Source organism: Schistocerca nitens, chromosome 5, assembly GCF_023898315.1.
Source record: "Schistocerca nitens isolate TAMUIC-IGC-003100 chromosome 5, iqSchNite1.1, whole genome shotgun sequence".
Classification (NCBI taxonomy): Eukaryota; Metazoa; Arthropoda; class Insecta; order Orthoptera; family Acrididae; genus Schistocerca; species Schistocerca nitens.
In genome coordinates this window covers 607,288,197-607,315,884 of record NC_064618.1, presented here as the reverse complement: position 1 = coordinate 607,315,884, position 27,688 = coordinate 607,288,197, and the positions used below count along the sequence as shown (strand labels likewise).

The 27,688-nt window shown below is 42.6% G+C and overlaps 1 protein-coding gene across 2 annotated transcripts in view; it reads left to right on the top strand.

Annotated features, from left to right (window-relative positions):
• LOC126259317 (band 3 anion transport protein) overlaps positions 1-27,688 on the top strand; it is a 782,039-nt gene that overhangs the window by 151,455 nt on the left and 602,896 nt on the right. For both annotated transcript variants that reach the window (XM_049955995.1, XM_049955996.1), the window contains exon 2: positions 11,510-11,739. In XM_049955995.1, coding sequence (XP_049811952.1) covers positions 11,683-11,739 — 57 coding nt within the window. In that variant the 5' untranslated portion in view covers positions 11,510-11,682. The remainder of the gene's footprint in view (positions 1-11,509; positions 11,740-27,688) is intronic.

Sequence of the window (27,688 nt, the reverse complement as noted above, 5' to 3'; positions counted from 1 at the left end):
AGCAGGAGAGTGGAAGGATTGCGTGATTAAATGTGTTACTCTTAACAGTATTTATTAGAAAAAGAAAACACCTAGCAAAATAGTTCTGAGGTACCATTCCCTAATTTAAACGCAATAAGCAAAGGCGTTGCCGCCGGTTATCAAAATTTGAAATGGTATTCAACTAAAACCCCGCAAATCGATTTCTTCAATTTACAATCAAACTTAGAGGCTTCCTTCAGCAGTCTATTAAAAACTTGTGAAAGTCCATCTACATCTACATCTACATTTATACTCCGCAAGCCACCCAACGGTGTGTGGCGGAGAGCACTTTACGTGCCACTCTCATTACCTCCCTTTCCTGTTCCAGTCGCGTACGGTTCGCGGGAAGAACGACTACAGGAAAGCCTCCGTGCGCGCTCGACTCTCTCTAATTTTACATTCGTGATCTCCTCGGGAGGTATAAGTAGGGGGAAGAAATATATTCGATACCTTATCCACAAACGCACCCTTTCGAAACCTGGACAGCAAGCTACACCGCGTTGCAGAGCGTCTCTCTTGCAGAGTCTGCCACTTGAGTTTGCTAAACATCTCCGTAACGCTATCACGCTCACCAAATAACCCTGTGACGAAACGCGCCGCTCTTCTTTGGATCTTCTCTATCTCCTCTGTCAACCCGACCTGGTACGGATCCCACACTGATGAGCAATACTCAAGTATAGGTCGAACGAGTGTTTGTAAGCCACCTCCTTTGTTGATGGACTACATTTTCTAAGGACTCTCCCAATGAATCTAAACCTGGCACCTGCCTTACCAACAATTAATTTTATATGATCATTCCACTTCAAATCGTCCCGTATGCATACTCCCAGATATTTTACAGAAGTAACTGCTACCAGTGTTTGTTCCCCACAAGTAGCAAGTAGATATCGGGATTCCTGTTGACGTGATTGTGGGCCCCCACCACCTTGTCCCAGCAGCAGTCACGGGTTCGGCCACCTGATCACTGACATTCTCTATCCTCTCGGCACGAGAGCCACTGCCGCCGTGAATGTCCTGCGGCCTCCCACGCTGCCGCCACGGAGTTCAGAAAACCCTGCTGGCATCGTCAGAACGGTGCCGCGTCCATAACGGCGCATTAGCTATGTCAGTTATCACTCGAGGAGAAGAAGTCATGGTAGCCATAGAAAGGTAGCACATCCCTCGTGCATGTGACGATCATCCTGAACTATATTACATTCAGTTAATCGTAGTTATAAATACCAATCACACGTCACGTTTCATACAGCAGGAGCGGAGTATCAGTATTACGTCAGCTATGCATGTTTGCACATCTCGATACTATACATGTTAGTGAAAGGTGTGTGCACTTCAATCACAGACTGGCCAGGAAAAATTAAAATATTAGAATCGTGAAACGTGCCCTGTTGTTACTTTTCTGAAAAATATTTAGTACCAAAAAAAGGTGACAGCTTTCTGAGAGAATGAAAAAAAGTGAGTTATACACTCAGCTATAGATAACTACAAGCGAAGCAAATTTTGATACTGATCACAATACTGTCGCACGTGACGACTGCTCAGACTGCAGTCATCACGCTGCGAGCCCCACATCGCCTGTGACCTTGCTTAATATAACCGTTCCCAACCTCGCACAATGCCTATTGTTCCGTCGCAGTAACGTAATCCATAACAATCACATGTTGATGACAATGAGATAATCTGTGTAACCCTCACTGGTTCGTCGAATGAAAGATTTATTTATCTCTGAATGTTGGTACTACATGCAATGATATCTCTCTGTGGACTAAAGGTATGGAGCACAAGTACGTAAAACTAAAAAGCATTGTGCAATATGTCTTATAAGCAAGTAAAATTGTGCGCGATGGAACAGACACACCGTAGTTCAATTGATGTGTTAAAAAACCGCTATAAAGGCAAACAGAGCTTCATCTCCTGACAGTAGACAAACAAAAGCTGAATTAATCAAAGCTAGTGTGAAGAGAGGGATTCTGGAGGCATTCAATGAATTACGAACTAAAATATTGCCAACTGATCTTTCTAAAAATCTTAAGAACTTTTGGTCGTATGTAAAGACTGTAAGCGGAACGAAATCGTCTTTTCAGTCGTTCACAAACGGGAGATGACAAAGAGAAGATCGAAATTCTAGATTAGGTCTTCCGAAATTGTTTCACCGCGGTAGACAGTAACACGGTTCCTCCTTTCAATCATCGAACGAATGCCCAAACGGTAGATATTTAGAAAGCTATCGCGGGATAGAAAATCAACTACTACTGCGCAATAGTGGAAAGGCAACTGGACAGAATAAGATACCCGTGAGGTTCTACAGAGATGATGCGAAACAACTTATTCCCCTTTTAGCAATAGTTATCGTACGCCACTGGAGCGACGAAGGGTACCTAAAATTGGAAAAAAATTCAAGTCATTTCAGTTTTCAAGAGATGTCACTTGACCCGGAAAATTATACTCGAATATTTATATCGATGACATCAATCTGTTCTACAATTATGAAATATGTTTGGTGGTCACGCATTATGACGTTTTTTGCATAACGAAAATCTGTTCTATGAAAATCAACATGTATTCCGCAGAGATCTTGCAAAGGTGAGGTCATTCCGTACATCCCAGAGATCCAGAGCGCCGTAGAGCTCAACATGTTACTCACAACGCAACAAAATAGACAGATGTACAGGTAGTTTCAAGAGTATTAAAGAGTGTCAAAGGACTGATACTACGAGTGTTGTCCAGAAAGTAAGTTCCGAAATGGAAACCACTGGGAAAATCCGCTAAAGCTTTGCACCGACGTGTAGGGCAGTGTCTGTAGTGTGCCCGTCGATCGTGTGGCGTCGCCCTTCTCAGTTTTGAGTGAACAGTGAGCACGTAAAGCTGCGTTGGGGATAGCGTCTCCCACCAAGTATGAGGGCCTGGTTGCAGGGGCAATGAAGACGCTCCTGCAGCGTTTCCGATGAGAAGTGTTTGATCACCCACAATACAGCCCGTAATTGGCTCCCCCTGAGTCTCATCTCTGCTCACAAGAACCGCTGGCTATGAAGACAAAATTTTTCCACAGACAACGAGCTGCGGACCAGTGCAGATAACTGGCCGAAAGCACAGGCGGCTGCTTTCTATGATGAGGATATTGGAAAGTTGATACAACACTACGACAAAACTCGAAGTTGGAGCGGCGACTACGTAGAGAAGTAGATGGAAGGTGTACCTAACTGTTGCAAATAAAACGTTTCTGGTTTTCAGTGCGGTTTCCATACCGCGACCGATCGGATCTTACTTTCTGGACAACCCTCGTATTTCCGATTCTTATTAATTGTCTATTGGATGGTGCTGCAAGCTCCACAAGACCATTCGTGGATGATGCTATTGTCTATAGGCAGACTGCAACACCAGAAGTCGGCGAACTGCTGGAAGGCCCGCAGAGGATCGAGGGTTGGCTCAGATACTGGCAGCTGGCCCCGAAATGGAAACCGTAAAATACCTTTGAGTAACTATTCGAAGTAACCTAAAATGGAAAGATCGCACATAACAAATAGTAGGAAAAAGCAGATTCAGAGTGAGACTCATTGGGAGAAACTGAAGGAAATATAATTCATCCACGAAAGAAGTGACTTACAAAATATTCGTCCGACCGATTTTTAAGTATTGCTCATCAGTCTTTGGACCCTTACTACGTTGAATTAATAGAAGAGAGAGAAGATCCAAAGAAGAGCGGCGCGTTTCGCCACGTGATCGTTTACTAGACGCAGGAGCATTATGGAGATGCTGCACAATTAGCAGTGATAGACGCTAAAGGGGTGGCTTTGTACTTCGTGGAGAAATTTACTGTTAACATTTCGAGAGCGTTCGTCTGAGAGTCTGACGACGTATTACTTCCTCCCACAGAAGTCTCGCGGAATGATCACGACGAGAAAATCAGAGGAAATAAAACGTACCGATCTAGGTCCAGAACCATTCTTCTCACTCGTCATTCTTGAATGGAAGAGCAAAGGGAGGAAAGAATAGCGGTAACAGAAGTACCCACCTCTATATTCCGTAACGTGGCTACCAGGTGGTTATACTTAAAGTTCAGCTACTCACTGAGGTGGGCCGTAATTATCGTATGGCAGCGAAACTTCGTAGAAATTCTGACTTGTTAATGCGGAACCAAATTACACTGTAATAAATTAGTTCCATTTCGGGCCACCAGGTGCAAACCTGGCGCTGTGAACGCAAAAAAGACCTATAGAAATATATCCATATGTTCTGGATTACGAACGAGACATGGAGAGCAATCGTGAAACAAGTGAGAAAAGAATAATGTTGATGTAATTATTAACCTCCACGTACACAGTTTTTTCAATGTGAGCATCGGGAACATCGACAAGAGGCTGTACAGCGCCAGATTTGCACCTGGTGGCCAAAATTGGAACTGATTTTTTTCCCAATGTAAATCGGCTCCGCATTAACGCTTTAGAATACCTATCAAGTTTCGCTGCCATATCATAACTGCAGCCCACACTGGTTCTCTGTGAGTATTTGCACTTTAATTGTAGGCACCTGGTAGTTTCTAAAGATATCCTCAGATAGCAGCATACATTTTTCCTGCAACTGTACGTGTCTCTTCTGTATCCTTAAAATGATTATAATTCATGTAAATGGTATTAAACTTACAGGGAAAAAGAACTTTTTCTGAAATAACATAGATTGTATTTAGCCTTTCGCACAATATGTTGAATTTTGATCAATTCAAAGTACGTGCAACGCTTTTAAAGCCTGAACTGACATAACGCGTCCAGGCCAACACGGAGTTCCGCGACGTTTACTAGGGGCCGCGGCAGCTGCCTCATAGTGGAAGCAGTCAAAACACTTCATTAGCGGATTGCATGTGTTGACCTATTGTTTGGCGGTAAAAGGTTTGGATGCGTGACACTGGGGGCGATATCCATAAGTGAGCGATCTGGTCTGTTTATGCAGTGTGATTTCATTTTATACGTCTGTTACACATTTTGTTCAGAAGTGCTTAGTTTGGATAATGCCGAGCTACTTCTTGTATCAGCGCTACAAATTAATATCAAGGTTAGATACTTTGGGTGAATGATAAACACACTGTTTAAAAAAATTGCTCACCCCCAGGAGACAGCACTCTAGTCCCATGTAACACCGCTTCTAGGCACGGTACATCCTTAATTTGGCGAGGAAGAATGTCCACGAGTTTGCCGTATCGAACAAGAGCCGGCACTGATGATGGGACCACGAAGAGTAACCCAGCAGAGCAGATGCTAACAGTTCCGCATCACCCGCTCTTTCCAATAGTCGCAGATAATTCATATGAGAAAAATATCGAAAGTTTTAACTGACCAATCGTGATACAATGGGGTGCGTGAGTGTTCGTCAGACCAGGAACGTTTACGTGCTTCTCTGTGGAGGCCAATGTCATGTTCATATACATCTACTTCTACATACTCACGTTTTACCACTACTATTAATTTCCTATCCCGGCCCAGCCACAAGTGTAGCGATGGATAAACGGCCTTCTATGCGCCTCGAACGAGCCCTAATTTCTCATGCCATCGCGCTTTCTACGTTAAATATACGTTGGTGGCAGCAGAATCGTTCTGCAGTCAGCTCCAAATGCCGGTTCTCTAAATTTTCTGAATAGTGCTCCGTTATAAGAACGTTGTCTTCCCTATAGGTATTGCCATTGAGTTCACAAAGCATCTCCGTAATACTCTCACGTTGATCGATCCTAGCCCCACGGTCAAAGGGCGCCTTGCCACGGTTCGCGCGGCTCACCCCGTCGGAGGTTCGAGTCCTCCATCGGACATGGGTGTGTGTGATGTCCTTAGGTTGTTAGGTTTAAGTAGTTCTAAGTCTAGGGGACTGATTACCTCAGATAAGTCCCACAGTGATTAGAGCCATTTGAACAGATGTATTGTTTTGAGAGAAAATTGTACCCAAATATAAAAATTTCATACTTTCAGGAAAACGAAATTAAAGTTTTTGATACGATCTGTTCAGTCTACAATCAGATCCGTAACTGTCAACGCTGCGGGTTTCTGTGCTTATGTTAGCTTATGTTTGGAGGCGCTATTTTGAATTCTGGCCTCTTTTGTCACTTGTAGGGCACTTTTCTCAGCCTCCCTTTCACGCAGCCTGTCAGAAGCGCATTCTTCATAATCATCTCGGGTTCTATGCACATATCACTGAAAACTCTCAGCCTGCTGACTGACCCTTCATTGAAACACAACACTGCGTCCATGATACCAGTTTTCATAGTTTTGAGGCCCACAAATACTGTTTTAGAAAATCGTCCCTACACACATTTATTGAAACTTTCGCTTTGATTTTGAGTTTTCTCATGGACGTATTTAGCATACAAGTTTTTGCCAGCTACAGGGAGACAATTATTGAACCATATGAAATAGAACCGTCACAACTTCTGAGCGATTTATGTTAGGACGTTCAAACTGCACGGCTGGCCGCAGGTCATGATGGGAATTAGTATGCGCATGCATGGTTTGATTTAGCGACGAAACATGAATGTGTTCGTGAACAAGCAAATTGGCGCATTTTGGGGACTGAGAATACGAATTTCGCGATCGAGAAGTTTCTTCACCCTCAACAGGTGACTGCGTGGTGTGCAGTGTCCAGTCACAGAATAATCAGTGCGATATTGCTTGATGGTACGGTGACTACCGAACGGTACAGGAAGGTTTTGGAAGATGATTTCATCCCCATTATCCAAAGTGAGCCTGATTCCGACAAGATGTAGTTCTTGCAAGACGGAGCTCGACCCCATCGAAGGAGGAGGGTGCTTAATGTCCTGGAGGAGCACTTTCGGGACCACGTTGTGGCTCTGAGGTACCCAGAGGCCACTGGCATGGGCCTCGACTGGCCGCCGTATTCTCCGGATCTGCGACTCCTTTTTGTGGGGCTTTATTAAAGACAAGGTGTATAGCAATAACCCCAGAACTATTCCTGAGCTGAAAACAGCCATTCAGGAGGTCATCGACAGCATCGATCTTCTGACACTTCAGCGGTCATGCAGAATATCGCTATCCTTCTGCGCCACATCATTGGCAATGTTGGTAGGCATATAGAGCATGTCATAACCTAAATCCGAATATCTGTAGTAATGTTTACGTGTTGAATAAGGAGCGTGCGCACCGTAGTTTGTAAGTTATTTACGTTTTTTTCATACAGTTCAATAATTGCCACCCTGTAAGTATCTATAGACAGGTTTTGTAGCATCTGCTGTTGACATTGATAAGAGATGGTTGTGGCTCTATACATCAGCAGTTACACTAGCTCTACGATATTTACACCATAATTCGGGGCTCTTTGGGCAGAGACAGTGACAGGGGTCCAGATCCGTAGCAATTCTGTGAAAGATGAAGACCCACGCAGTTTTTCTCAGTTTTTCGAAATTATTAAGTTTTCTCCTTGTTTTTCTGGCCTTACTTGCGATCTGTACGGATAAAATATAACTACAACGACAAGGTTTCTTCTTGAAATTAAGCATCTGCTTCAAAGCACTACCACGAGTAAAACCTAAACAGTACAGTGAACTGATGTTCAGCTGCTACTAGAGTTATATTCCAACAAAACTAAGCGTCTAAGGTTCTTAGCTTTGGTACACTACATAACGCAGTAAATAATAAGTTTACCGGTAGTGTTAGTAGCATTGGTAGGGAAAGGAACATAAATGAATCTGTAAGAGAGAAATTGGGAGCCGATGACTTCTATTTGTTTCTTTTTTTATTTTGGACATAACTAGAGACGCACATCATTCACTGTTACTCCACTGTGTATTTTATATTCTTTAAGTAATAAAAATTATTGATCACGTAACTTTTTCGCTTTTATGTAACCAAATCAATTGCTTCTCATGCAAGTACAGTTTACATGCAACAACATGAAAAATACATATAACAGTTGTTGTTATTTTGTGTTCAATAGAACGTTCTACATCATGATGAAAGGCAAGAGTTTATAGTTACTATTGATAAAGGCGAAAGTTGTTTACGAATAACAAATGGCTCAAATGGCTCTGAGCACTATGGGACTTAACATCTGAAGTCATCAGTCCCCCAGAACTTAGAACTACTTAAACCTGACTAATCTAAGGACATCACACACATCCATGCCCGAGGCAGGATTCGAACCTACGACAGTATCGGTCGCGCTATTCCAGACTGAAGCGCCTAGAACCGCTCAGCCACACCTGCCGGCTACGAATAACAGAAACATGTTTTATATAGCTTTGACGATGTATTGAAACAAATTTTGATATACAGGGTGTTTCAAAAAGAATATATATATTTCAAATGCATATATTTATTAAACTTTAAGGCATACGAATATGAAACTTCACACACATATTTACGAACCTCTCAAGTTCAGATTACAGATGTTCAGTATGTCCTCCATCAGCGGCACGAACAATATCACATCGATACTCAAATTCCTCCCATATTCGGGCAAGCATGTCCTTCATCACTGATGTTATGGCAGTATGGATCCGATTCTTCAACTCTTCCAGGTTCTGTGGATGTGGTGGTACATAAACGCTGTCTTTAACGAAACCCCACACGAAGAAGTCCGAGGGTGTCAAATCCAGTGACCGTGGAGCCCAGCTGAGACATGCTAAGTCGGCAGCTCCTTGACGACGAATCCAACGGTTCCGTAGAGTTTCATTCAGATATTCACGCACTTGGCGACTCCAGTGAGGGGGTGCCCCGTCATGTTGAAAAATGAAGTTATCTTCGTGCAGTCTCGGAAACAACCAGTTTTGTAACATAGCGAGATACTGCTGACCGTTAACCGTGTTTCCATCAAAGAAGAATGGGCCCTAAACAGATGGTCGGGGTATAGCACAACACACATTGAATTTGGGCGAATCTCGTACATGTTCAATGGCTGCATGTGGGTTATGTAGGCCCCAAATTTGAACATTGTGTTTGTTTACCTGACCACTAACATGGAAAGTCGCTTCATCACTGAACACGATGCCTTGTGTGAAAGTGTTATCACTGTCAATAGCATCAAGAATCTCGTTGCAAAATGCCACACGTTTTCGTTTGTCATCAGGACGCAGAGCTCGTAACAGCTGTAACTTGTACGGCTTCATAACCAACCGACATCTCAAAACACACCAAAAATGTTGTTGTAGGCAGTTTTAACTCCCAACTGGCACGACGAGTTGATTTTGAAGAACTACGTTGGAAAGCAGTTTGAATTCGTGCAATATTTTCGTCAGGAACACGAAGGCGGCTAGGACTCTTTCCTTTACATACACATCCTGTATCTAGAAACTGTCGATACCATCTGCGAATGTTCCACCCCTTCGGAGGATTAGTTTGGTACCTCAACCTGAAACTTGTTTGCACCGTAATCACGGAATTGCACTTCGCAAACTCGAGCGCACAAAATGAGTTCTGCTGCGAATAGCCATTTTAAACATATGACGGTTACCAAGAAATACAGAAGAGAACTGACATTTAGCGGCTATTAATATAAACTAGACTATGTATTCGTTTCTCCAATAGACGAGCCGAGGCGCAGTGATCGGTAGTTTGGACAGAATAATACTTTGCAATATTTATATTTTTTTAAACACCCTGTACTTTTGTTTTACTTTCTTTACCTTTCTGTTGAGAAAACTGCTTTTTCTTGTACTACTCTCTTTCAAATTCTGAAGGTGGCAGGAGTAAAACACACGGAGCGAAAGGCTATTTCCAATTTGTACGGAAACCAGATGGCAGTTATAAGAGTCGAGGTGCATGAAAGGAGAGCATTGGTTGGGAAGGGAGTGAGACAGGGTTGTAGCCTATCCCCGATGTTATTCAATCTGTATATTGAGCAAGCAGTAAAGGAAACAAAAGAAAAATTCAGAGTAGGAATTAAAATCCATGGAGAGGAAATAAAAACTTTGAGGTTCACCGATGACATTTTAATTCTGTCAGGGACAGCAGTGGACTTGGAAGAGCAGTTGAACGGAATGGACACTGTCTTGAAAGGAAGGTATAAGATGGACATCAACAAAAGCAGAACGAGAATAATGGAATGTAGTCGAATAAGTCGGGTGATGCCGAGGGAGTTAGATTAGGAAATGAGACATTTAAAGTAGTAAAGGAGTTTTGCTATTTGGGGAGCAAAATAACTGATGATGGTCGAAGTAGAGACGATATAAAATGTAGACTGGCAATGGCAAGGAAAGCGTTTCTGAAGAAGAGAAATTTGTTAACAGCGAATGTTGATTTAAGTGTCAGGAAGTCGTTTCTGAAAGTATTTGTATGGAGTGTAGCCATTTATGGAAGTGAAACGTGGACGATAAATATTCTGGACAAGAAGAGAATAGAAGCTTTCGAAATGTGGTGCTACAGGAGAATGCTGAAGATTAGATGGGTATATCATATAACTAATGAGGAGGTATTGAATAGAATTAGGGAGAAGAGAAAATTGTGTCACAACTTGACTAGAAGAAGGGATCGGTTTTTATGACACGTTCTGAGGCATCAAGGGACCACCAATTTAGTGTTGGAGGGCAGCGTGGAGAGTAAAAATCGTAGAGGGAGACCAAGAGATGAATACACTAAACACATTCAGAAGGATGTAGTTTGCAGTAGGTACAGGGAGATGAAGGAGCTTGCACAGGATAGAGCAGCATGGTGAGCTGCATCAAACCAGTCTCTGGACTGAAGACCACAACAACATATGATAAATCTGTATTTTTTTTAAATTTTTACTACAACATCGCAGTCTTTCACGTTACAAACCAACAATTTTCGAATAAAACTAGAATTTAACATTGACAGTTTCAATTTTGCTATAAATACGGTTTGCTTATGATAGTGTACGGGAGCCTACAGTAGTTTTAAAACTGTAGCTGTTACTTACAATTGCTTGGCACTGCGGTGACCAACTTGAAAAGCAATAGTCTACGGTAGCCTACAATAGTTTTAAAACTGTAGCTGTTACTTACAATTGCTTGGCACTGCGGTGACCAACTTGAAAAGCAATAGCTGAAGAATAAATAAAGACAAAGATACAAATTCCATACATATTCTTAGTTGCTGATGAGTTTTCCGAGCGGTACGGCAGTGACCGAGGAAAATTTTCGGTCCCTTAAGTTTCATCCAGAACTGCGCTGGGCATCCTCGGAGGTAGTCCTGAAGACCGAGTCTTAAAGACACGAATGAGGCAAGATTCCGCGTCGCCAGGATCATCTCCGATGTACAGCGCAGATCTGGACTAAACGTCAGAAAACGAAAAGTTTCCTCGACCACGGCCATATAGCCCGGACGAGTCATTAGCAACTATGAGCAACTATGACATCCGGCGGTCAAGCCTTCACTATATGATCATACATGTTCTTGATCAGGAGGGAGTGGGATATAACTTGACACAATAAAAAGTATCTTTATTTCGCCGGATATTCACTTCGTGATTCTCTTAATGGGGTGACAAGTTTTGTGAGGTGAGCCAGCGTTACAGCGCGGCACTGTGCGGCGTGTTGCAGGTGTGAGCCGCTGTGAACCACGGGCGCGTGCCGACCCGCCCCCGCCCGCCGCCCGCTCCCCATGCGGACATCGCTGCAGCTGCACAGGATAGGCAGAGCACCCCGCAAAAAGAAGACCACCAGCCCACCGCGCCCTCTTCCGCGTCTCGCCGCGTGCCCACCGCTGCCCTGAGATGGCTGACGGACGCAGGAAGCTGTCGCTCATGGTGCCGCTGCGCAAGGCCAGCATCGTGAGTACCGTTCTCTTGTCTACTCTGTGTCTGGTGTGTGGGCGAGCGAGCGTGCGTATGTGTATGTGTGTATGTGCGTGTTCTAAGAGGAGAGCTGCTGTACTCCTCACAGGCAGCAGCGCACCATCATCGCCGATTTGAGGAAGCACCATAGTGTACACGATCTTTCCATTAACGTTTCCCTTTCAACAGTACAAGTTCAACGAAACAGTGACCACGTCGTTTCTAAATACCTGAATACAATCCTGCTGGGTGTTAGGCGCCGTCATTTTGAAACTAAAAACAACACTTTAACAGCGACGTTTCCACCGTGTTTGCAGCGGTCCTCTACAGTCCCACAAAGCCACTGATAAAGATAGTCGAAACGTGGCTTAACACCCAAAAAGATTTTATAAAAATTGACTTCGATTTTGGGAGCCTATGAACGTACCGGGTGATCAAAAAGTCAGCATAAATTTGAAAACTGAATAAATCACAGAATAATGTAGATAGAGGTACAAATTGACACACATGCTTGGAATGACATGGGGTTGTATTAGAACCAAAAAAATACAAACGTTCAAAAAATGTCCGACAGATGGTGCTTTATCTGATCAGAATAGCAATAATTAGCATAACAAAGTAAGACATAGCAAAGATGATGTTTTTTACAGGAAATGCTCAATATGTCCACCATCTTCCCTCAACAATAGCTGCAGTCGAGGAATAATGTTGTCAACAGCACTGTAAAGCATGTCCGGAGTTATGGTGAGGTGTTGGCGTCGGATGTTGTCTTTCAGCATCTCTAGAGATGTCGGTCGATCAGGATACACTTGCGAATTCAGGTAACCCCAAAGCCAATAATCGCACGGACTGAGGTCTGGGGACCTGGGAGGCCAAGCATGACGAAAGTGTCGGCTGAGCACACGATCATCACTAAACGACGCGCGCAAGAGATCTTTCACGCGTCTTGCAATACTTTTTTTTTTTTGGTTCTAATAAAACCCCATGTTATTCCAAGCAAGTGTGTCAATATTTAGCTCTCTATCTACATTATTCCGTGGTTTATTAAGTTTTCAAATTTATACTGACTTTTTGATCACCCGGTATATCTTCACATTTTTATTTCCAGTTCCAATATTTTGTTGATACACGACCAGTAACCTTTTGTAATATTTCTTGAAGCGTTTTTTTACAAATCCGTCCCAGTTGCAGTACATACGTTTGACGACTATATTAGAACAAAGTGGTTCATGCCCAGGCCTAATCTACTGAGGCTACAAAAAGCAGTACAAAGTTGTCAGCGAATAGTGAATAAAAATGTAGAATTACAATATGTACGGTTCAAATGTAACACAAATTTATTATTTGAATTCAGACGTACTAGCACTGACAGTGTCTGATCTTAAAAACGATAATCAAAAAGTGCCACTACATGCTTTACAAAGCAATCGTAGATGACTGTCACAATCAATGAACCTTCTTAGCAAGTCAGAATCAAACTGCTTCTAGCCAGGTTGTGACATAAATTTATGTTCTCCCCAGTTCTGTTCAGTATCTCCTCATTAGTTACGTAATCTACTCATTTAATCTTCAGGATTCTTCAGTAGCACTACATTTGACAGCTCCTATTCTCTTCTTTTCTAAACTTTCTGGTGTTCATGTTTCTCTTCCATACATGGTTACACTCCATACAAATACTTTCAGAAAATATTTACCAACACTTAAATCTATATTAGATGTTAAAAAATTTGTCTTGTACAAAAAATCTTTTCTTGCCTTTGCCATTCTGCATACTATCCTTCACATCGGCCATCATCGTCTATCTTGCTACCCAAATAACAAAACTCTTCTACCACTTTAAGTGTCTCGTTTCCTAATCTAATTCCATTATCATCATCCGATTTAATTCGACTACATTCCATTATCCTTGTTTTGCTTTTCTTTATGTTCATCTTATATCTTCCTTTCAAGACAATGACTATTCTATTCAACTGCCCTTCAACGTCCTTTGCTGTCTCTGACAGAATTACAATGTCAGCGGCAAACAAAGTTCTTATTTGTCCTCTCTTAATTTTAATTCCTACTCCAATTTTTTTTTGTTTCCTTTACTGCTTGCTCAATATACAAATTGAATAACATCGGGGATAAGATACAACCCTGTCTCACTCCCTCCTCAACCAATGCTCTCCTTTCATGCCCCTCGACTCTTATAACTGCCATCTGGTTTCCGTACATATATAATCATTTCTAGCTGCTCATGTTTTCCGAAAATCCTCCAGGGGACCGTGTAAGATATATTTCCAATTTTTACACTCCGCTTAATGAGTCATGAAAAATGCCTCGATAATTTTGTTATAATTACCCTGTTAAGAGACAGAAGCCTGAAGCAGATATTACCTTTCTAATGAATAAGAAGCTACTATTTTACATTTAGTGATCCTCTATTAGCTTACCTGTACGACAGAAACTTCCCTTGTTTCCCTGTAGCTTTCAGGTTCTGTTTCGTTAGTAACGACGTCTTTCTTGTAAAGTGCACGGGAGAGAAACTAAGGTATTCGTATTTCCAAAAACTTTATCCAATTTTAGAGATTCTTTTTTATCTTTTAAAAGTAATGATGCATTACATAATTTAAAAACGTGATTATTAATTTCTGTGTCAAAGGAAGTGAGAAGTAAAACATAATGCTTGCAGTCAGTAACGATCGCTAATTTACTGGTTCGTGTTTTCCTTACATTTCTGACGATAAGCATATATGGACAAGAGAAGCTCTGCCAGACACGGCAGCGGTGTTTCAGAATGACGAAATCGTTAATGAATTCGTTACGGTCGTGGAGAAAACTGAGACTATATATCGTTGAAGATAAAGGAGTCATCATTGCTTACATCAGACTGCAGAAATTACTGTACCAGTCACAGAACCAGCATGTACATAATTTCATCAGCTTAGAATTAAACAAAATTCTGAAGCAAAGATCGCACGTCAAGTATGCATACAAAAAAAAAAAAAAAAAAAAAAAAAAGAAGTTGCAGTATTTCATTTTTTCGGGCATCATGTACCACATGTATGGCTGCTCATTTAGTTCTGCGATGAATCAAAATAATGCCTCATTTTACATTTTTCATCCGCATGAAAGGTACTTAAATGTTTCCTGTGATGCTTCCTGTGACATAAATCTCCCTGTGATACGACAAAAGTAATGATTCATGTTAATTTCCAATACTGCAAATGTATTAAACGTTTCTTGATGACAATATGAAAAGCAAATGGAACACCTGAAAGAAAAAAAGAGCAAAGATTGAAACAGATTTTACGGGAAGAGCCCAGAAACTGTGAGCTATCGATTTCGTTGAACTTAGTTGGGGGACGCTCAAAAATAGCTTCTATAAACAAGCTTAGATCACTGTTATCCATTTTCGAAACCATCCAGTTTGAATGTCATACACAGAATCAATTTGGGTCCAGGTGGAATCGTTAAAACACTCGAAAACAAGGAAAATATCTGCCGCGTAACTTAAGAGTTTCGAGAAATCGAAGACAGTGATTTAGATGCGTTGCAAATGTGTTTTACTGGGAACGTTGCCCAAGTGTGGTAAGGCCTGTGTTCAGATCACAGTCAACTCTCTGTGCACGCGGGTTTAATATCAAATGTACTTTGTATTTTGAATTGACTTCACTGATGGCGTAACTAAAGTTACGAAACGGTCGTGCTTCTGTATAAAGTAATCATACAGTTGCAGCGATGTTTTTATTCAACATGATACTTAAATAACATAAATTTCCCTGTTAATCTTTTCCAATACGGATGCTTAAGAATTTGTTCAATATAAATACAAAAAACTGCAACCAGTCATGATTTTAATTTCTCTGTGAAGGACGAAAAAAATGCGATCTGTCTATGTGCCCATGAACTCTGACAACACTGATAGATGCTAAATGCATGCTTTTTTAATTTAATCAATGTATCTGGATTAATATACATGTATTATATCATGAAAATGGTTGTTTCATATTTTGGAATGATTATCTTTCAATTTAGTAGCAACATTTCAGACATATTAGCTAGTGTAAAAAGTAAGATACGACTGATGTAAACCTCGAATCTTTATGTAGCTGCTGTTCCATATGCCACGCCAATTTTCAGCATTTCGACACTCTACACAGTCACTGGTTTGAGTTAATTCTTATTATTATACTGTTTTCAGTGTACAAATCATATTTGAAAAACGAATCTGAGACAGCTTACTATTCTTGCACAGAAAAGCTGGAAATCTGCTTGTATACAAAATGAGATTAATTAAACAGATTGTACAGTGGGCCCCATTGAGAACTATTTGTATTGCATACTCGTACATGCATATTGAAGGTATTCAATACTTTTCAGCTGGCGTATTTGGACGGATTCCTGGCTTTTCAGAGACAAGATATCAGCAGTTTTTGTTGCCGTTTATCACTCCGAATCTATCTCATGGCCGCCACCGTGCAGCGGTGTAACAGCTTACTGATCGACGCTGCCACCACAGGAGTCACTTCACCGTGCGTCGACACCAGTTTATCAGAGCTTCGTCTTCTCGAGTGTTAACAGCCGCTATCTTAGCTGGCTTACAGCAATTACACTATCTAGAGGTGTTCCCTGCTTATTACTGTAATTGGCACTACCACGAAAAGATATCTCCCTCACAATGCGAATGTGCGGTAAAATTATAATAAAATGTTAACCCTAAATTTTCCTTTCGTTGAAGTTTGTTTCCAAATTATCAATAGGTTTAAGAACACAAGACAGTTGATTTAAGAGGTTTTAATGAATCAATACGGCAAAAAAGTAAACTCTGGCACTGTTGGGCCACATTCTAAATAAATAAGAAGTATCGTAATACTCATATAATAAGTCACATACTTTCTTTTTCGATGTTAATATATGGTATTGATAATGGGTTCCCACTATCAAAATTTTGTTTCGGAAAACACTATTTTCTATATTTTCATCTAAACATGTTTTTGCAGCTCTAGGCCATCGTTAGAGAGTTCCCCAACGTTAATTTTTTTGTACTTAAATATCAACGAAAACTATATTGTTTCAGTGTGAATTTAGGCGTATGCTGGTACTGCTGCGAAGAAGTCTGTGTTCTTTTTTTTTTTTTTTTCAACTTCTTATCATGTTAAGCGGTGCTCGGTTAACTGCAGCTACTTTTCATCTGTTTTAGCGAAGAGCTTGCATCTGAAAAAATATGGCATTTCTGAAGATATATAGAAGAAAAACGATGGTTAACGGAGAGTATAAAGCAGTGTTTTGCAATAAAAAGTCTGGGTAGCATACAAAATGTAAAGGCATGAAGAGTTACTAATTTCCGGTTTTTCGTAACAACTGCTTTAATTCCTAATCCAAAATTTTTCTTTGGTTCCCTTTACTGCTTGCTCAGTATACAGACTGAATAATATCGGCGATAGGTTACAAAGCTGTCTCACTGCCTGCTCGACCATTGCTTCCCGTTCATGCCCCTCGACTCCCTTATAATTGCCGTCTGGTTTCTGTACAAGTTGTAAATAGCCTTTCTCTCCCATTTTACACCAGGTACCTCCAGAATATCAAAGAGTGTATTTTAGTCAACAGTGTCTAAAGCTTTCTCTAAGTCTACCAATGTTATAACCGTATATTTGCCTTTCCTTAACCTACCTTATAAGATGTCGCTGTGTGACTAGGGCCTCACCTAGGGTAGACCGTTCGCCGGGTGCAAGTCTTTCGATTTGACGCCACTTCGGCCACTTGCTCGTCGATGGGGATGAAATTATGATGATAAGGACAACACAACACCCAGTCCCTGAGCGGAGAAAATCTCCGATCCAGCCGGGAATCGAACCCGGGCCCTTAGGATTGACATTCTATCGCGCTGACCACTTTTTTTTATCTCATAGTTGTTCTATATTGTTCGTTGAATTTTGTTCGTGGCGGACGTCCGATGACACCCGTCGGGTTGTTCGTTGATCCGTTCACTCAGTGTTTTTATTACAGAGGGTAGTTAAACCCTCTGACCGAACACGCTGAGCTGCCGTGCCGGCGATCCACTCAGCTACCGGGGACGGACACCTCCTAAGATAAGTCCTAGGATCAGTATTGCCTCGCGTGTTCCTATATTTCTTCGAAAACAAAACTGATCTTCCCGCAGGTCGGCTTCTAACAGTTTTTTCGTATATCTGTAAAGAACTCGTGTTAGTATTTTGCAACCATGGTTTATAAAACTGATTTATGAAACTGATATTTGAGTAATATTCACACCTGTCACCACATACTTTCTTTGGAATTGGAATTATTACGTTTCTCTTGAAGTATGAGGTTATTTCCCCTGTCTCATAGGTATATACTGATGATATCTCAGAGGTCATATAGTTTGCAACCAACGAAAAGTAGCAGTCATTACCAACTGCCGTCTCTTCATAAATTTCGGGAAATGTAGATATACATACTTACGTACATTGCAGTGAGTATAAATTCAGCATAGGTAGGCTGGACTACGTTCCACAGAGTACCGAAACACATGTCTATCATGGAGCAACCCTGACGCATCTCAGCTAGACACGATTTGCAAACAACAGTGATGTATTTCCTACCACATAATAAGAGCAGAAGGACCCACTTGAACACGCCTCCCTCTCTCCCCCTCCTCCATCTTCCCTCCCCCCCCCCCCTCGCCCCCTGCATTATCACTCACTCATGGTACGTCGCGTCGTCATCACAACCACTGTAAGCAAGGCCGCACTGTCGCCACTCTCAGTGCTACTGCAAACGGGTGCATATTACTGACACAACGGGGATACACAGCTACTTAACTGTTGCACTTGGTGATATAAACTCGGCGGAAAATCGGCATTGAAGGTGAATCACATGGCACATCCCTCTCTGTCGTACATTTGAATCGAGGCAAAGTGCACTTATATTTGTAGGAAGAGTCTCTCCGTCTCATGTTTCTAAAATATATTGTTCTACAATAGTACGTTTTTCTGTCATTGTTCTATTGAACAGTCATTTAGTTCTGTCGTTTTGAATGCTAGTGACCGAAACGTCTTGCTCTTTAAAGACAAATCAAGTTTCGTCTTTTGTCTTGTCCCTGTACTAGGACGAAGTTTCACTGCCCCTGTTCAGTGTTTCAGTGCTGCTTCCATCACGCGTTAATATTGTTTTAGTTCCGGTTACAAATGTTATGTGAAATAAATAAAAGTCGTCACCGCCAGTCAATGCTTATGCATCATCATTAAACGAGATGTCTTGCATAATGTATGAAAACAATTACATTTCGCACTGATAATAATGCTTGGAAACAAAGAAAACTTTAAGATGATTACCAGGTCAAAATAACCCATGTATATTATTGGCCTTGATGCACCACGATCTGTACTCAGGCTTAAAAATAGTTTATGAGCAACGAAAGGTAGTAAAAATTCGTTGTGTTACTGAAGTCGTTGCTCCTTAGAAAAATATTTTTAAAATGTCAGACATTAATGACTTCGTTATTTTCTTTTTAACCTACAGCGGTGTGCCCTTGGCTTGGGGTAGCTACTGCAGTGCTTGAGAGGTGTAAACAAGATCACGGGCCTGGGAAGATGGGGGTGACGAATAATCAACTACTTTTTTTAAACGAGATGCGTAGTGGAATCGCAATTTCAGTATCAGAAAGAACAGCACCCATCTAGTTATTAATCTGATAGCATCATAGCTGGAGCACATTTGAAAGTTTGTGTCCTTTGACTGACACCACCAGTCGTCAGCTGCTCGTTGCCAACCAGCCCGCTAAGGAACAGACAGCATTAAAGCCTTTCGGCTGAAAATATCCTTCGCGCCAGATGGCATCTGTTTATCGTCTTTATAAATACCGGCCCGGCCTAGCACGCGAGTGAAAACCAATAAACAGTGACGCATTACGTTAGATGGGACTTCGCAATAGTTACGTTCCAGTCTTCATACTTTGCCGTACTGTTAATTTTCGAACAGTTTTACAATAGTCACATGAGATACAAGTTAAAAGAAATAAAATGGAAACATATAACATTTAAGACGACTTTCTCTCAGCGTACGTCGTTCTCTGCAAAATGGACTAGAAGTTGCCTTCCTAGATCGAAATGAACAACAAACGGTGTTGTGTTAGATCAGAGGATGTGCCATATTCAGTACTTTCATACAATACGTGTCACTTTCATAAGAATGCACCACATCACGTGCTAGTACAATAAGACGCTCGGTTACTTCAGAAATTATTAAATAAAATAACTAATGAATTAAAATAAAATAACTAATGAATTTCACACTGGTGCAATATTCTGGTGAGGATCTTGAATATGAGTTTAATGTTTATGAGGGCTGTTTGATTGAGTTCAACAGTTCGTTAACTACGTTGAACTCAGGCAAAGTTGATAGCGGGACTAGTATGTCTGTAGATTTGAATGCAAGGATGACGACAGGGTTTTGCTTCGTCATGTCTGTCTCTATTAATAAGTTGAAGATTTGTTTGACGCATGTCCTTTCTTTTCAGATATGGTCCGGATGCTCTTCTGATATCTGTGTATCCACTTAGTTTTCTAACAGTACTACAATTTTGCGAGGTATATGGAGGAATGTCATTCCTCTCAGGAATTATATTCTCATGAAATTCTTGGCACCCGTTTTGTCTTCATTTTTGTGAAAGGACTGGAGTGGTTTACATTTCCCATCTTCTGGTATTAATTACTTTTGAATAGATCGTGGGAGCAGACAGTGATCAATGTTATTACAAACAGTTACTATTAAAATCAGTCTTGGTCACAAATTTATTTATACTGGTAACCGGTTTCGACCACGCCTGTGGTCATCTTCAGACCAAAATGCTGTATGAGCAAGAGCCTCCTTCTGGTGGTAAATCACAGCAGTGATTCCAGAAGGAGGCTCCTGCTCATACAGCATTTTGGTCTGAAGATGACCACAGGTGTGGTCGAAACCGGTTACCAGAATAAATAAATTTGTGATCAAGATTGATTTTCAAAAATGGTTCAAATGGCTCTGAGCACTATGCGACTTAACTTCTGAGGACATCAGTCGCCTAGAACTTAGAACTAATTAAACCTAACTAACCTAAGGACATCACACTCATCCATGCCCGAGGCAGTATTCGAACCTGCGACCGTGGCAGTCGCTCGGTTCCAGACTGTAGCGCCCAGAACCGCACGGCCACTCCGGCCGGCGGAACTTAACATCTGTGGTCATCAGTCCCCTAGAACTTAGAACTACTTAAACCTAACTAACCTAAGGACATCACACGCATCCATGCCCGAGGCAGGGTTCGAACCTGCGACCGTAGCAGTCGCGCGGTTCCGGACTGAACCGCTCGGCCACCGCGGCCGGCAAGACTGATTTTAATAGTAAACCTGTTTCCTAGCTTCTTACGAGATGGTTGGACATGTCCAGCAAGATTAAACCCTCCTGTTACAATTGTAACTTCTCGAGCTCTTTCGTATTTTTTAAATTTTTTACTTCTTGTATAATATCTGGCGATGTGCCAAATTTCGGTACTCTGAAACACTAACGTATCTTCGATTCCTTCTCTGTTGAATTTGGTGCGGGGTAAGTTCCTAATTTTTGTTTTCATCTTGGATGTTTTGTGGAAGTGTGTTGTTATTTGAAATGTAAATTGTTCCTCTTTGAATTTCTCTTGGTATATCTTATTCTTTTAGTTGTTAACTTTCTAATTACTCGGAAATGGTAATTTTTCATAGATTTCATTTGAATATCATTTTGTTCAACGACAGGACACTATTATCTTGAAGCATGTCAAAGCTTATTCTTCAACATTTGTTCTTCATAGGCCTTAGTGAACCAGTTCCCACATTTGGCATTCCCGTTTTTTGGAGACTTGACCCAAAATTTCTCTGTTGTTTTATTCTTCACTCACTGACAAAAATGTTACGCACCTAGAAATTGAGAGGGTATTTGATGATAATGCAATAATTACGAAATATAGTTAATGAACAAAGAAATCGACAGCACGATCGTGCTGCTGGTTCCTTGTCGGTAGAACACTGCATGCCCTTGGGCTTGGACGTGCGTATTTTTTTGGTTGATATCGGTTCGTATAGCCGTTGTATGCTCTCCCAGGTACGTTGACCCACAACTGTAGCGAGTCCCCCTCGATATCCTAAATAATTGGCACAGGGGAGGAGCCTTACATTCGTCCCACATCTGTTCTACTGGAAATCCAGCTAGCTAAGAGATTATTGCAACAACCTGCAGGCAGAATATGGAAAATCTTGACGCGTTTGGACGAACGTTGTTGTGTCGTTAAGTTGTTTTGGTATACTGTCTCATAAGAGGCAACATTTCAAGACGCAGGCTGTTTGAGACGTACTGCTGTGCCGCCAGAGTTCACCGAATCTCGTTCAGAGATGAGTTGAAATCACACTGTACGGTTCCCCAAAATGTGACCCTAGTGTCAACATCGGTTGCCTCTCCAAAACACTGGCACAATGTGGTCTCTCCTCTTGCCGTTGCCATACTTGCAAACTACAGTCATACGAGTTAGTGAAGTACCGAGACTCATCGCTGAAAATTATGTGACGCTTCTTGTCGGTCGGTTTCTCGATTGCAGCATCACTAGAAAAGTAGTTGTGCTGAGGTTTTCACAGCAGTCTACGCGTGGAACTGAGATTCAGTATCCCGTCTTTCACTAGTCTCTAGCCTGTAGTGGTTTACATGGGGTACTGAAGTAAGTTCTTTACTTGTGCTCATATGGGCGTGGGATTAGCCGAGCGATCTAGGGCGCTACAGTCATGGCCTGTGCGGCTGGTCCTGGCGGAGGTTCGAGTCCTCCCTCGGGCATGGGTGTGTGTGTTTGTCCTTAGGATAATTTAGGTTAAGTAGCGTGAAAGCTTAGGGACTGATGACCTTAGCAGTTGAGTCCCATAAGATTTCACACACATTTGAACATTTTTTTGCTCCTATGGTAGACGCAGATGTTAATGGATCGCGATGTGCTTGCGCATAATACGGGAATCGTCTGATGGTGCGGTCTGACTTCGGCGGCTAGATGCTGAATGAGTGTTCCGATTCAGTCCAATATCTGCCCACTTTCACAGCCGAACGCAACACATACCTGCATATTGCAAGCTTAGACTAGTCTGCCACATGCAAACCACAGTGACGCCTCCTTAAACTTTCTCAAGCGCTGATAGTTTTGTTGGCAATTTTGTCCTGTAAGAATACGCAGCACTCAACATTGCTCAATTTTTACAACGAGCACGTTCACTGTGTACTATATGATGCTGACTAACATGGTCACATGGTGCCAAAACTAATGCACCTCGGAGTCCGTCCTAGCCGTCATAGGTGATTATAACTATTCGTTTACATAAACGTTGCTGGAATGTGTGTGTCCTAAATTTCGTCTACATAAAACTCATTTCTTCTACACGCTTAGTTTCTTTCTTCCTTTTTTTCAGTCATTGTAGTTTTTGTGGGAACTGGAAATAATCTTTGTAATAACAATTTATTTTATTTTTTTCGTTCATCATTTCAGCATACTGGGAGATTCAAATTTATATTCTTAACCTATTATGGTCTGTTACAATATTAATTCGTCTCTTGTCTACGTCGTCCATTATTTCATTCGGTTTTAGTGTGTATATATTATTTTGTCACTATTTAAATTGCTCTGAGCACTATGGGACAACTTCTGAGGTCATCAGTCCCCTAGAACTTAGAACTGCTTAAACATAACTAACCTAAGGACATCACACACATCCATGCCCGAGGCAGGATTCGAACCTGCCACCGTAGCGGTCGCGTAGTTCCAGACTGTAGCGCCTAGAACCGCTCGGCCACTCCGGCCGGCATTTGTCACTATTTAAGATACAGGTACTGACTAGCAGTATATAAAAACTTCAAATTCAGTCGTCTATACAGACGTTCATATGAAGTTTTTCAGTTGTAGCTTAATTTATTATTTTTATGCAAGAAGACAGGCTAAACGATAGAATGGCAAAATAAGAATTTGTGAGACCTTTAGATTCCGACAGTCGCATTATGTACTTATTCTAAAGCCAATTCCAGGCTTCATCGCCGATGAACAGCAGTCACCATGGATGCCTGAACCACGCACCTGTTGTGGAGACCCATATGTAGCAACGTTCGCTGAACGTTCATTGAGGAGACGCTGTTAGTAGCTCCTTGGTTCATATGGGTTGTCAGTTGCTCAACAGTTACACGTCTCTTCGCCTGTACATAAATGGTTCAAATGGTTCTGAGCACTATGGGACTTAACATCTGAGGTCATCAGTCCCCTAGAATTTAGAACTACTTAAACCTAACTAACCTAAGGACAGCCCGGCCGGTTGGCCGTGCGGTCTTACGCACGGCTTTCCGGGCAGGAATGAGCGCCTGGTCCCCAGCACGAATCCGCCCGGCGGATTTGTGTCGAGGTCGGGTGAACCGGCCAGTCTGTGGATGGTCTTTAGGCGGTTTTCCATCTGCATCGGTGAATGCGGGCTGGTTCCCCTTATACCGCCTCAGTTACACTATGTCGGCCATTGCTGCGCAAACAAGTTCTCCTCGTACGTGTACACCACCATTACTCTACCACGCAAACATTGGGGTTACACTCGTCTGTTGTGAGACGTTCCCTGGGGGGTCCACCGGAGGCCGAATCGCACAATAACCCTGGGTTTAGTTTGGGGGGGGGGGGGGGGGGAAGTGAACTGCGGTAGTCGTCGTGGGGTTGTTGACCACTGCGGCTGCGGCGGCGACGGAGCCTCTCCGTCGTTTCTAGGTCCCCGGTGAACATACAATACAATACAACCTAAGGACATCAAAGACATCCATGCCCGAGGCATGATTAGAACCTGCGACCGTAGCGGTCGCGCGGTTCCAGACTGAAGAGCCTAGAACCGCTCGGTCACACCGGCCGGCCGGCTGTACACATCTCCGCAGCAGTCGTTAACCTCTGTCATCTATGGCCGTGGTGAACCACAGTTGCCTCGGCATCGCTTTAGATAGCCCAATTTTTCCCTGCACGCTATACTTAAACGACGGTGGCATGCGACCAGTTTAAAAACAGCCGTTTCGGAAATGTTTCCACCATGGGCCCGAAAACCAGTGATCATGGCTATTTGAACGTCAGATAAATCGCTCCATCTCCGCATTACGACAACGACTGCACTATTTTCCGCGTCCCGCCGACACGCTTTATATACCTTCCTCTGCCAGTGCTCCCGCCTGCCGTCAGTGACTAGATATTGCACGTTGACGTTCAGTATAGGCGGTGCTCACATTAGTGCAACTGGACCGTTCCGGTATATATTGAATTATTTGGTCTACGTATCTAATGCAGACACCTTCCATAACTCTCGACAGTTCAGGTGTTTTCTTCTTCTTTACTTCATTATTGCTAGCCTAGTTTCTCCTGTGCAAATGGAATCTGTTCTCTTTCACATGTTGCTCTAGTAATTCACAGCGAAGATACCAGTGGTACTCTGTCTTCTATCACCATATCGTCACGCAACAGTGTTCACACTTCACAGTAGGTATTGCGCGGGCCAGCCGTTTGTGGCCGTGCGGTTCTAGGCGCTTCAGTCCGGAACCGCGCTGGTGCTCAGGTTCGAATCCTGCCTCGGGCAAGGATGTTTGTGACAGGTTAGTCAGGTTTCAGTAGTTCTATGTCTAGGGGACTGATGACCTCAGATGTTAAGTCCCATAGTGCTCAGAGCCATTTGAACCAAGGTATTGCGCCGATGTCTACCAGTCTGTCTTCGTGTCAAAGGATCGTCTATAGACTTATAATACAGTTTGGTCCACAACGTAAAAAAAAAAGAAACTCCTCTCGAACAGACAATGAAGGGCCGACTGTACCGACCGGCAGCCATGTCACCCTCAGCTCACAGGCGTCACTGGATACGGATACGGAGGGGCATGTAGTCAGCACATCGCTCTCCCGGCCGTACGTCAGTTTACGAGACCGAGGCCGCTACTTCTCAATCAAGTAACTACTCTTGTTTGGTGCAACATTCCATTGTATTGTTGTTTGACAGTTCGGTGGAAACTCAGCCTTCTTTGTCTCTCTCTTTTTCCCCTGACGATGCGCAGAGTACCGAATTGTCAGGGACACTTGAGAGATCAAATCGTGTTCCGCTCCAGCGCACCGGTCGGTGGTAAGCGGCTAGTGCAGCAGAAGGTGAGGTGGCCTGAGCAGACGCCCCCGGTTCGGCCGTTGTGCAGGACAGCAACCGTAAATCAGCTGCCCGGTTGCGCGCACACGTACATACGCCAGACTGCCAGAGTAATGAAGCGCTGAAGCGTGACGACCTCGCCCACTGGGAGGTCCTCCACGGTGTGCCCTGGCTATCGCTAGTCCAGCGACGCTCCTCCCTCGGGGCTGTTTGCTGCACCTGCATCGCAGGTCGCAGGCCGCGTGTCTCTGTGACCAGCAGCAGCAGCCGTTTCAACGATAATATTTCATGCCATTTTGTCGTCTGTTTGAAGACTGGTTTGCTGTAGCTCTCGATGCTACGTACAATCATTTCACCTCCGAATGATTGTTCAAACGTTCATTCGTCTGAACCTGCTATTGCATTCATCCCTTACTTTTCCCCTCTACAATTCCCCTTTCTACTCACACTTTATTACCAAACAGACGATTCGCTGATGCTTCAATATGTGTCCTGTCAAACAATCCCTTTTTTCTCCAATTAGATTCAGTACCTCATCATCAGTTAATCGATCTACACATCTAATTTTCAGCGTTCTTCTGTAGCACCACATTACGAAACATTCTATTCTCTTCTTGTCTGGCCGGCCGGGGTGGCCGAGCGGTTCTAGGCGCTACAGTCTGGAACCGCGCGACCGCTACGGTCGCAGGTTCGAATCCCGCCTCGGGCATGGATGTGTGTGATGTCCTTAGGTTAGTTAGGTTTAAGTAGTTCTAAGTTCTAGGGGACTGATAACCACAGCAGTTGAGTCCCATAGTGCTCAGAGCCATTTGAACCATTTTTCTTTTTGTCTGACCTCCTTAATATTCTCGTTTCTCAAGGGGCGTTTAATAAATAATGTATTACTTTTTTCTGATAGTAGGTTGGTTTTAATAATTGGCAACCAATGCTGTACAATCGCAGTAAAGTCATGACATGTTCAATTGACTCTTTTGTTAGAACATGTTATGCGTTTCGGGATTACACCCATCTTCAGACATCACAAACTTCAACCTGGCGTACAGCCTTGACAACTCAAAGAAAGTGTCCAATAACGTATGACTATAACTGCGACACAAGCAGTCTTGAAGCAGAGTGTATACGCAGAGAATATACGCTCTGCTTCAAGACTGCTTGTGTCGCAGTTATAGTCATATGTTATTGGACACTTTCTTTGAATTGTCAAGGCTGTACGCCAGGTTGGTTAGGAAGGAGTTGAAGTTTGTGATGTCTGAAGGTGGGTGTAATTCCGAAACGCGTAACATGTTCTAATAAAAGAGTCAATTGAACATGTCATGACTTTATTGCGATTGTACGGCAGTGTTTGTCAATTATTAACATTAAAATGGTGGCAGGCCTCAGACGGTATTTTATGTCCTGTATGTCACAGGTTGGTTTTATTCAGGATTCCTATGTACCATATTATTTCCCACTCTTTTGACTACAAAACCCTGTTTTCAAAATAACCTCCGTTCAAAACGGCGTCCTTACGCCACCTTCCTGGGAGGAACTGTATCCTCGCATGGTACCAGACTGCTGCTTGACGTTGGGGCCAACGTCTTGCAGCATCAATAACCTCCCCATCATCCATGTACCGCTTTTTGCAGATTGCCTCCGTTGCCATTTATTGACTTCTGTTAGGCAGTGAGGGACCCAGCGGATAAACACCTTTGAGCACCCCAACGGGTGGGCGAGTGCGTCAACACTACCGACAGAGACGTCAACTTGTGCAGTGAGATGTTCAATTGTGGTCCATCAATCACCTCGAATGA